At 41.0% G+C, this 12394-nt stretch overlaps 1 protein-coding gene across 1 annotated transcript; it reads left to right on the plus strand.

Moving 5' to 3' along the window:
* The first annotated feature begins 1234 nt into the window (after window positions 1-1234).
* On the plus strand, window positions 1235-12162 carry LSMEM2 (leucine rich single-pass membrane protein 2). Its single transcript, XM_083354978.1, has 4 exons — window positions 1235-1940; window positions 6141-6284; window positions 6479-6718; window positions 8931-12162. Exons 1-4 carry the CDS (start codon window positions 1919-1921, stop codon window positions 9062-9064), a joined length of 540 nt encoding a protein of 179 aa, XP_083211104.1. The 5' UTR covers window positions 1235-1918; the 3' UTR covers window positions 9065-12162.
* Window positions 12163-12394: the final 232 nt, after the last annotated feature.

Raw genomic sequence — 12394 nt, forward strand, 5'->3', positions numbered from 1 at the left:
TAAAATGAAGGTGTAATAGTATGTGGGAGACAGGAGAAGAACCACAGCCAGGGGAAATGGCCAGATAAGCAGTTTAGCCTTCAGAAGCAATGTGAGTGTGGCAAATATCTCAGAAGGGACCCTCCTTAGTTGCTTAGGCTGTAAAGGCAATGGGGGAGAAATGTACTTTCAGACTTGAAAGATCCTATTAATACTTTGCAATAAAGTAGAATCAGGTCATCTGGGTATGCTTCCTGTTTTGCAAGGCTGACACCATTGGGACTGAAAAAAGATAACACCACAGAACTGCCTAGATCCCAGTATACGGCAATAGAGAAACTGGTGGAAATTCTTTTAAAAAAAGAAATAAGACTATGGAAGACCACAAGTTGAGACTAGTCTCCTACAAATGGTGTTCTCTCAGAGTCTAGAGGTGTGTGTGTGTTGTGTGTGTGTGAGAAAAAGAGAAAATGTAAGAGAGAGAGATTTGGCTGGGGTAACTCAATACAACACAGTCGCCAAACTGATTCACTGGAACATCTGTAAAAATGATCATGGGTGAGTACTGAAAAATTGTTAGGGAACACAAATTTGGAAACAGTCAAAAATGAGAAGGCTAAAATATTGTGGGAATTACCAGATACAAAATGATAAAGTTTTGGCTCATAACACACCAGATTTAACTGTTGAAAAGAATAAAGCATGAATAATTGATGTAGCAATATCAGAGGATAGTAGAAGACAAAATAATTGGAGAAGATCACAAAGTATCAAAGATCTGAAAATCAAAATTGAAAGATTGTGGCATAAACCGTTAGCGGTGGTCCGAGTGGCTATTGGCATGCCGAGTTCCATAGCAAAAAAACTTGAATGGCATTTAAAAAATGTGCATTGACAAAATTTCCATCTGTCAGTTGTAAAAGTGCACAATTCTTGGATCTGCACATATACTATGCCAATAGTATATGTGCCTTGGTGGAGCAGTGGGCTAATGCCTCCTTAAGTAACACCAGCTGCCTGCAATTAGTGCAGGTTGGAGTCCCACCAGGCTCAAGGTTGACTCAGCCTTCCATCCTTCCGAGGTAGGTAAAATGAGGACCCAGATTGTTGGGGCAATAAGCTGACTTTGTAATAATGCCGCTTGGGGTGTGTGTGAAAGCCCTAACAAGCAGGCATATACATAGAATGAAGGCTATTGCTAAGCTTGTAAGCCGCCCTGAGTCTTCGAAGAAGGGCGGGATATAAATGGAATTAAAATAAAAATAAATAAAATAAATATATTAAGGCATTCCTGGAAATAACGATGTGTATTAAGGCTGACACAGGCTAAATACTGGCAGTTGTGATTTCTAAATCATCATCATCCCCTTGAAAGTGGACATGTTGCTATCACAAGTGAAAAATCTAACAAAATATCCTGAAATTTTGGAAAAACAAAAGCTGAATTGAGCTCACTGCTGAAAAGCACTCGGGAGTTTAGCAGAGACATTTAAATGCAATTTGGCATTGACAAATGTGCAACAATTGCTCTTAAGGTAGGAAAAAAATTGTTGAAGATGGTGGATTCGAAGTTGATAATGAAGAGTTGATAAAAGCAGTAACCCCAGAAGAAGCCACAATTAACACGTCCACAATTCTATTTTTCTTCCTCTTCTTTCCTCCTTCTCCTTTCTATCTAATTTCCAATATTTGCTGTAGCCTTATATAGTTCATGGTCTCTCCACCCAGCGTCTCTTTTGTGGCTCTATCAATAGCTCCTCCTTGGGCTATCTTATTCCTATTTTAAGCCCAAGCAGCTGACCTGACAGGCAGAAGCCTATGTTTACTTCCCTATCTATTCCCAGAGGACCTGATAGGCCTCGCACTGCGGTTTCTGAAAACTTGCCCCCACTTTGAGCTACTTTCAGGACAGCCATAGAAAAAGAAGTTGGTCTATAGGATGTCAAGTGAAATTGGAGAAGGTATGGTCTGTGTGAGGTCTCCTTTGTAGAGCACATATATTTATCATGCCAAAGGGATGGCCTTTCTAGGTGGTGTGTGAAGCTATATAGCTTGAAGAGAAAGGCTCACTCACCTGTTGTCCTAGGAAGGGTGAAAAAATGTTCAGGGGAGTAGCTTTTAATATTTTTCCTCACAACAGAGATATATTGTGGAGTGGAAAAAATGGATTGATTACATCCAGAATAAATATGGGACTAAAAAGTTTCATTTAGCATTTGAATAAGTATTGATGTGCTATTTATATTGCTTGTAGTCATTTTATAAGAGTTAAAGTGCGATAGATTTAATAGTTTATTGTTGTTTGCATATGGTAGATTATGATTGTTTCTACTTTTATACCTTGTATTTAGCTCTGGGAAGTTGGGGAGGGGGGAGGGGGAGGGAGGGAGGTGTTGGGGAGGGTTGGGAAGAGGGGAGGGGGTTGGGAGGGGTTTTGTTTTGTTTTGTTAAAAATAAAATGTACTGTAAAACTTTTCAATATAAAAAAAATATTTTTCCTCAGTCAAAGTATAATGGTCAGACATCTTGTGTTGATTGTTAGTAGCCCAGAAACCTATGTATGCAGATAAATATGGGAAGGAAAGAGATCTTGGGCTAATTTATAGAATTTTGTTCAGATGAATGTGTAACGGTTTACTGTGCTAATAGATAGTTATTATATTGCATGGGCAGTTATTTCTTAAATATTTGTTTAAAGTTCCTGCAACTTGGTTATAGATATTGCATTGTTATAAATTTCTATGGAATAGCGTTGGGTGACTGAGAATCCTTATTTCCTTTTTTTGATATGTTGATATGTGTTATGTTTTATGCTACGGTATGTTATGTTACGTTACATTATGTTGTTCTATTTGATTATAGATCCTGTGTTATTGCAAATTTCTATAGAATAGTAGCAGGCAACTGAAAATCCTGATACTTTTCTTTGTGGCTCTCCAGAGATCCTTTCAGGTGTTATTGCCAACAGTCATTGCTAGCATTGTCCCCTTCTGAAATAGAAGATACATAGATATTTGCGTAAGTCCTAAAAAAAAAAAGCTTAGCGTGTTTTTCTTTTTTTTAAAGAAAACCCTTTCCCTCAAAAAATCAGGACAATCATGAGAAAGTCTCAGGCTAACGCTTCTTACATTATTTTCCCTTCCCATTAGAGCTTTTACCTACCATGCAAAAAGTTACAAGGTGAAATGATGCTGGCCTCTATCATGGCCTCTACCATTATTTTTAGTTAGGATGCAGGACCATTTCCAGACCCAGGGCTATATGCAGCCTCCCACTCATCTATCTAGGACAGGGGTGGGCAACCTTGGCTCTTTTATGACTCGTGGACTTCAACTTTGTGCTGGCTCAGGAATTGTGGGAGTTGAAGTCCACGAGTCATAAAAGAGCCAAGGTTGCCTACCCCTGATCTAGGATAACTGAAGATGACAGTTTCTCATGATTCTGATACTCTGTGCCCTAAATAGACATGTCACCATCGAAATAAATACATAAATAAATCACATAAAAATTCACAGGCCACCTGTGATTCTGCCCACTTTTTGTGCCACTATTTAATTCAATTTGTGCCTCAAGTGAATATTTTTTATTATTCATAGGAACATAAAATATGTCGTGCTGGATTAGACTGAAGTCCTCTCTAGTCTAGCAGCCCGTTTCCTACAGGAGCTACCTAAATGCCAGAAGGAATGCAACAATCCAATCCAACATATATTCTTAAACATTGCCAGTACATTTATATCATAAGCAAAACAACTGTTAAAAAATGTGATGAAGTTACTCAACAGTCTTGTTTCTTTTTGCCAAATGTCATATACTGTATCACCATTCCAATGCTGCAAACCAAGTAACATTATTTCATCAATCTTTATGATAATTTTTGGTTATCTTCTCTTCTCAAACATCTAAGAAAATTAATACAACCTTTATGACTGGTACTCATTTATAGCCTTATCTGACATTAGCCTTATGTGAGACTAATCTTTGTTTAAAGGCATACAAGATGATGAAAATGACCACAAGCTGATGAAGTGAATTTCATAGTTGGATTGTGTGCTACAGAAAGAAGCATTTTCTCAATATATTCAAGCTTTATGAACTGTTCCACTTCACAAAACTGTAACAGTTCTACAACTTTTATTCTTTTATTCTTGCCCTGTACACCGCCCTGAGTCCTCCGGGAGAAGGGCGGTATAGAAATATTAATAAATAAATAAAATAAATAAATAACTGTTCTTTTTCTCTGATCATTAATTCTGTGTGTTTTTAAGACATTTTGTATTATAGTGAGAGCATTTCCTGCTCTCTTTTAAATCATTCTTCATAATTACCTGTTTGCTTAGCACTTATTGTACGTAGTTTGTCCCTTTTGGCTGCATATACTGGGCAAACATTCCTTATTATCACTGTTTTAAGGTAATACAGTCCTGTAATTCTTTTTCACCATTTAAGAATTTTTAAAATTGTAAAACTCATTTTCTGTTCCCCTTTGTAAATTCCAACTGAAGGTGCTCATACCTTGCCAAGTTAACTTTGTGTAGAGCTGTGATAATATTCAAGGGGTGCTTTCACAAAAGATGTTTCTTTGTGACACAGCAGCAGGAAGCATCATGTTTCCACCCATCCTTTAGGCCCAAGAGACAGGAAGGTACCTTCGCCTTCTAGGTTGTTCTTTAAGGTGCAATTATGCTGTCAGTGTGTCCATTGTGCCCTTGAAAAACATGACCCCAAATTGGGAACCAAGATCTAGCTGCCAGGAAACTGTCCCGCCCAGGGATCAGTTGCCAGCTTGGCAGCGATTTGTTCTATTAACTGTCTCCCTGGCAGAGGTTCAGCAGGCAGAGCTTTCATTCAGACACCCTCACACCCCCTCCTGAAATGTATTGTTGTGACAACAATCACAACTTGATGTGTCGAAGTGCAAGGATTGTGCTAAGGAGAGAAAAACAGAAGTTCAGCTGAAAGCATCCAGTTGCATCTCTGTCAACAGTTTTGCAGTCTGACAGCCTTTCCCCAAATTACTCCATGGAGGAAAAGGGGGGACACTGTCATCACTGGCTGTCACTGCCAACAATAATGTGGTAATGAAAAGACGGAGGATTTAAGTCACTGTCTAGCTGGCTGCCTGCCTTCAGGGCTAAATCCACTGCAGTCTTCACCCTGCCCTATTGCACAGAGTTTGTTCCAGTAAAATTGTATTCATCTTTTGCTCCATAGGGTAACATGAGGGACAAATACTATTTTGATGATTCTGATAACAGGAACCAGATTGTTGTTCTTTTCCTGGTATGAAAGGAGACCTTACAGTACATGGGGTACAGTACAGAAAGGATATAGATTATGATAGGTGTTAGCATCAATAAAAGGGGCTAGGACTGAAGTGCTTTTAAGAAGGCAGAATTTAGGGCCATTGGCCAGTAAGGTCGTTCCACACAGAAGCACAGTTGTTGTTGTTAGTTGCGAAGTCGTGTCCGACCCATTGCGACCCTATGGACAATGTTCCTCCAGGCCTTCCTGTCCTCTACCATCTTCTGGAGTCCATCTAAGCTCACGCCTACTGCTTCAGTTACTCCATCCAGCCACCTCATTCTCTGTCGTCCCCTTCTTCTCTTGCCCTCGATCTTTCCCAGCATTAGGCTCTTCTCCAGTGAGTCCTTCCTTCTCATTAGGTGGCCAAAGTATTTCAGTTTCAGCTTCAGGATCTGGCCTTCTAAAGAGCAGTCAGGATTGATCTCCTCTAGGACTGACCGGTTTGATCGCCTGGCTGTCCAAGGAACTTGCAGGAGAGGCACAGAGTTTCAGTTTAAATAAAATTGTATTACTGCATTTGCTTTATGATGTTGCATGCTGGCTGGCATATGCTGCCAGTTGACTCCGTAATACTCTATTCCCAGGAGAGTTTATTTCTTTTTATCTAAAGGCGAAATAATTTTAGAAACATTAGCAATAATGGAACAAACAGATGAATTTGGTGTTTTTCCCACCTCTCAGTTGGTTAGAAGCTTGCAGGAAGCAAGTAGGAAAATAAAAAGGATAAGGGCAGCAACCTTCTTTGGGCCCAGGGTAGAAAAATATCCATCAGACTTCAGAGCACAAGGAGAGTGAATTTGCAGCCGGTTCTGGGAGTCTGCTTGCCAAATGCCTCCTTTTCTTTTTCCGTGCAGATACCCTGGTGAAGGAGTCTGCTTCCTCTGACAGGCAGCTCCTTGACCACAGTGAGATGGAAGACATCAACCTGCACACAGTGGAATCTATTAGTGATCTGCACTATGCCTCCATCAGAAATGAGGACACCAAGGTTTCTGACGGTATCTAAGGACATGCATGAATGTTTTCAAGAAGACTTGATGTTATTCTTTGCCCTTCATGGTTTGAACTGTTTCTGGCAAGCTTGTTTTGACTGAAGCAGATGGTCCAAAAGCCCTGGGATAGTCCCAGGACTTAAAAATCTATTATGGCTTCTTCCATTTCTGTTCATTTTTTCTTTCCCCTTCTTCTGCAGGGAACAGCCTGTCACTGGCCACTACTCCAGGGCCTCCGCATACGGCTTCCTTCAAGCGTTTCTCTTTCCCAAATGACGATAACTCAGCCTTTTCCCCAGCCCAGAATTTCCACCTTCTCCCTGCTTCCACCTGCTGCCCTTGCTTCAGACCTGCGTGTTGCCCCACTGCCTTCTTTGCTCTCCTTGGAGTGCTTGTTGTGACCAGTCTTGGCTTAGCAACACTGGCTGTGTACCTGAGTGGTAAGTTTGGAGTTTCGTGGGCTACACGTATCTAAGGAGACAATGAAAAGTTCAAGATACTACCTAACTTGTATTCGCCATTAGGGAAGAAAGCATTTTCGTTGAGTATTCCCTCTTGAAGTTTGACGAAGCTGAAGTTTTGATGGGAATTCATTATATGCCACAAAGGTTCTTCTGGATAAGTTAGAGAAAAACATAGGTTTTTTAAATGCCCACTACTTCCAATCACTTTGCTTCTCGTTTAACTCTTTTTTCAAAATGTAGCTGCTGCCGTAACACTTATTCTTTCATATTCAATACATGAAAGCTGTATTTTAGCTTACGATGTTGTGAAATGATTTGATACTTATATAGTTATACTTTGGCTTGCCCATTACATAAATCACATGAAATACTCTTCCCAGTGTGAACACAAAATGGAGGCTCCTGCTGAATTTTAGCCAGGTGCCTCCTTTGCAAATGTAATAGGGTTGCAAGCTTTTGTAAGCCCCCATCTACCACAAGGAAAGAAAGAAATCAAAACAACATCAAAAACCAGAGGTTCTGGGTTCTCTTAGCAGGGTCAGCCCTCAGGATTACACCAATTTAGGAAGGCTTTAGAATGCCAGCTTAAATAAGAATATATTTCTATAACACTTAAAGCAGTTTGCCAGCTTGCTTTTAATAATAATTGTCTAAACTGCAAAACCAGGTTCACACAACACAATAAACCCTAAGGTGATTTGTTTAGATCAGGGCTTTTCAACTTTTTCACCCATTGTACCAAGTTTAGGATATGGCAACTTCCGAGTACCACCAGTTGCCTAGCAAGGTGTCAAAAACTTGATGACCGAAAAAAAGGAAAAAAGTGATGAAGTACAGGTAACCCTCGACTTACAACAGTTCGCTTAGTGACTGTTTGAAGTTACAATGGCACTGAAAAAAGTGCCCCCCAAGCCACAGCTAAGCAAGACACCTGCCTGCCTGCCCGGCATTGCTCTTCCTACTGTCCGGTTTTCATTGTTGTGAGCATTTCTGTTGAGGATTGGCAGCGGGGTGGGGTGTTTGGTTTTTATGCCCCCCCCTCTATGCTGGGTGGTTGCAGCAGGTTTTGGTCACTTCACATGACTCTGGGACACTGTGACCATCATAAATATGAATCAGTTGCCAAGCATCTGAATGTAAATCACAAGACCCTGGAGATGCTACAACATTCCAGCTGATCAGTGCTTCTTCTAGGCTCAGCAGAAGCGCCGGGATCAGCGGCGAGCTCCAGCTGGAGCCTGGCGCTGATCCTGGTGCTTCCGCTGAGCCTACAGCCCTGCAGCTCCAGCCGTCTCTCGCTCAGGCTTGTGTGGTGCTACCACCGGTTCAGCTCATTCCCCTCCCCCGCTACCACTTTTCTAGGATGGTTGCATACCACTTGCTAAGTGCTAATGTACCACAGGTGGTACCCGTACCACCAGTTGAAAAGCCCTGATTTAGATCTTGTGGTGCTCCCTGGTGGGGTCCTTTTGGGTTATTTTGAATGAAAATATCATCCTAGGGACCAATTACTTCTACTACTACCACCAAACCCTTTTCTGATTTGGAAATTTTTCCAAATTTTTCTTGTCTCTTTCTCCAGATATGCGGTTACACAATTTGTGGGATTTGGGGAAGATACAGAACAGCAGTCACTTTTTAAAATAACAATTGAACAAAGAATTAAATTAACTTTTATTTAATTTTAAAAGAATGGTAAACAGGTCCCTTTAAATTACAGTTCAGGTTTAGTTCTTACAGCAAGGTTACAAAATAAATATAGTCTTCTAATCCTTTCCTGGCAATAAATATCCATTCCTAACCATGTTGCTTTGACAGAGGATTTCCCTGTGATCAGAATCCGAGCATCCCTCAGACCTGTCCTTCTACCTACGCTTCTCAAATTTTCCTTTGCTCTCCCTGAATATAACTGGGGAGGGAGTGTTACTATTTTTTTTTTTTTGCACGAGTTCTAATAATCAGTCACAAGTTTACCTTAGCATGTTAATATAGCCAATGTGGTGTCCAAACCATAGTTCAAAGCTCTCCTTTGCCAATCCAACCTCTTGCAAATGGGATAGGGATCTAAATGTAAAGATTGAGAAGTCTGGATATATCAGGGTGACCTGCATTCATATTAAAACGGTGCAGAAAGGGAAGCTCTATAAACATCCCATGTTAGTCATGTGGTTTCTCTTTCTTTTTACAGTCTTACATCGGGAGTCACTCCGTAATCTTGCCCAGTGGCTGGAGTCCCAAGAGGAGACCATCCGGCAAATGAGAGCTGTGAGCTTACAGCTTTGGAGACAGCTAAATGCCAGTGAGGTTGAGGTCCAGACTTGACCTGAGCCAGAGAATCCCATCCTCTCTTTTGGAGAGGCTCAGCTCCAGAGCTGTGGAAGAGTGGAAGCCAACTCATTGCCTCGCCAGTTCTAAGGAAGTGGAGCACAATGGCTTGGTTGCTTTGATCTCTAAACCCAAAAGGGAGTCCTAGAGAAGCACTGAAGGGTCTTCCAACTGCTGCAATCTTTAGGACAAATATAGGGCCACTTGAGATTGTCCAGGGAGGAAACTGTGAGGCAGATACCCGACCCAGCATCCCATTAAGCAGGCTTCCAGCAGCATCACACATGCTTTGTTTCCCATTGACTAGTATTTTAAGAGCTACTGCGAGCACCTTTTTCAAAATGCACTGCTCAATTTGATATGTATGTTTTAAAAAATGTTGCACATGGGAGTGTTTCAAGAATTATAATAAAAATACCCTAAGCTTCTTTTTCAGGTTTTGCTGAAAAGCAGGTTCCATCTATAGAAAAGACATCATCAGTATGTAAAGAACAAGATTTGCGATATAGAATCCAGTTATTATCCTGGGCTAATAAAAAGAAAAAAAAGCATTTGCTACTGGTCTTGAAAACTTTCTTCAGAAAATTTCCTGTTCTTTGTTTAGTTTAGTGTAATAGAAATTAGACACGCAAGCAAAGCTATTCCCTAATTTATGCCTGATTCTCCACAAGTAAAAAACTGATGGATAGGAATAATCCTGTAGTCCAAACCAAGAGAATGAATGTGTAGATTATAAATTTCCTGGTACCAGACTTAAAACCATTTTTTTAAGATAGGAGAATGCCCAATGGAAAAACGCCTGTGGTCACGCTTTCGTTAAAGAATGCTAACATTTCTTTGGAAGCAGAGAAGATAGTGAGTGGCAAGCTATTCCTTTTCTGAAATTACTCTTAGGTTGATCCACACATCTTCACTTTCCTGCTGTCCTTGAAACTGAAAGAAGGGGTGGCAATGCAAAAATCACACACACACACACCCGCCACTGCGTACCTTCAGCAATGTTGTGGATTCCAGGACAGTGGTTGGAAGATTCCTTTTTTCCCCCTCCCCCAATTGCTCACCGGAGCATGCCAACCATGTAATTGGATACTAGATGTGGGAGGACCAGAGAAGCTGATGGAGTAATACTACATATCCTAAGAGCAATTTTTTTCTGCGTGTTCCTGAAGCATGAAAGCATGCAGGCAACAGTAACATTGACCAGGCTGGCTAGTGATGAAATGTGGATGGAATTCTTTCACCAGCCAAACTGCAACCACTCTGTGGGTAGGGCTGACCTCTTTCACAATCTCTTTTCTTCACGCTGTCACACACCTACCCAAGCTGCCAGTGGTGGCATTAATGAGGTGCTGCGGGCTTCCATCTGATGGCTGCTGGTGGGGATGGCTTCTCAGCCAAACTCTCCGTGGCTACAGCACCTGTGGTATTGTGCTTTTTTCAACCTGTACCTCTTAAGAGAGAATGTAAAGGTGCGAAGAGCTGGAAGTGGCAGTGGAGGCAAAGTCGTGGGAGAGGGACAGAGGGCTCATCAGAGATGCTGCTTGTTGCTCTCACAGACAGTACCATACTTTAACAGGTAGAGCCCCTACGGTGTACCTTTGTCTTCTGCTGCAGGACCCAAAAGAGAAATAAGCCTTCCAGGCATTCTTCCCCACTGGGCAAAGGGTTGTGCTTTCTGCTTGCCAGTGAGTGTTCCCATTGGTAAGCAGTTTTTTTTTTGCTTTGTTCAATATTCTTCTGCTCAAATTAAGAAAAAAAAATCACAAGAGATGTCCAGTCTCTTGAATCAGATTAGAAAAGGTCACAGAGACACAAGGCCCAGCAGTTACACAAGCAGTCTTGCAATGGGTCAATCAGTGACCATTGGATCTCCAACTTGCTGACTCTTCTCCCATGTGACCTAGAATGGCAGATTTCCAACCTTTGTTGACTTCCCTCCCCCATGACTTAGAATGGCTCCATGGCAGATCTCCTTGGAAAATATCCCCTTCCTTTGGGAACACCTTGGACTGACTTCAACCTGCTTCAGTGGTAGTCTGGTAAGAAGATGGAGACTCCACAGTGGAGTCATGTGCTCAGCAAATGGCAATTTAGGCGACTTCGAGTTAGGATAAAGAGATTGTGTGGAAGTTCTGTTTCTGTAACCACCATTCAAAATGCACTGTGACATAAGAATAGGCAGACAACTGGTTAGAACGAGTGAGCAAATGCAAAGCCAGCAAGCAAATGCATTTGAAAGAGGATAGTCTCTTATTCTTGTTGAATATGAACCTCCAGCTGTAAAAGCCACTGTGAATGAGGTCCAGTTAAGGAGGGTATTTGCTAACACTTGGCAGAACCTGAAAGGCTACATCTTTGGATGGGATGCCATCAGGAAGTCCCAGGGCTGTACATGGGACAGGAAAAAAGCAAGCCACGGGAGGCTATCATAAAGCGCTTTCATGTTGCTGGAAAAATTCCATGGGGATAATTATGAAATCATCAAGAGCTGGCCTTGGCTCAGGGGAGGCTTTGCTTTAAGTGTTTTTTTTCTTTGAGCCTATCCAGGACTAAACTGTTATTTTTGCTTCAAAATCAATCTCTCTCTCTTTCTCTCAGCCCAAACCACCTCACAGGGTCGTTGCTGTGAGGAAAATCAGAAGAAGGAGTATTAAGTATGTTTGCTGCCTTGAGTTACTTATAAAGTAATAAGGGAGGAAAATTATCTAATAAATAAAAAAATAAAAGTTGATATTTATCAAGGATACATTGAGAATAAACAGGCATTTTTCTGACAGCCATCTTCCTAAAAAATGCAATTTATTCCTACAGCTAATTGCTCCTCATAGTCTCAAGTCCAGCAGATCAACACAGATTTCTCTTCCGAGAAAAACAGGCAAGGGAAGCAGTATTTTAGACAAAAATCCAAATAGATTTTCTGAAAAAAGCTTTTTAACTTTGTTTTCTTAAATAAGCGCTACGTTTGTCTTCCTTTCAATCAAGTTTTCTGAGAAGCATGGAGGTTTAGCAGACTGTATATATATGCATGCTCTGTGCAAACTCAGTGCTTCCTAAAAATATATGTTTGTCTCTAATTCAAATTGTGCAGTGCTTTTTAAAAAAAAGATGCATCTTAGTGCGACTCTACTAAGTCAGCTTCGCCTTAGACACAATGATTTCAACCGGGATAGGCTACCAAACTGGAAATGATCTAGGATAAAGAACTGGGTGCCTGGGGATTTAAAGTGTGCCTCAGACATCCCCTTCAGCACTCATAAAATTTCCTGTTCCATTTTATGTTGTTTAAAAGCATATTTTAAAAATTAAATAGAAAGTGGGATGCCGTTG

Source organism: Vipera ursinii (genome assembly GCF_947247035.1).
Source record: "Vipera ursinii genome assembly, chromosome: 2".
Classification (NCBI taxonomy): domain Eukaryota; kingdom Metazoa; phylum Chordata; class Lepidosauria; order Squamata; family Viperidae; genus Vipera; species Vipera ursinii.

Coding starts and splice junctions, on each gene's coding strand:
- LSMEM2 (XM_083354978.1), top strand. CDS start 1,919: ATGTCAAGTGAAATTGGAGAAG. Junction 6,285..6,478: donor GGACACCAAGGTTTCTGACG/GTATCTAAGGAC, acceptor CTTCTTCTGCAG/GGAACAGCCTGTCACTGGCC. Junction 6,719..8,930: donor ACTGGCTGTGTACCTGAGTG/GTAAGTTTGGAG, acceptor TTCTTTTTACAG/TCTTACATCGGGAGTCACTC.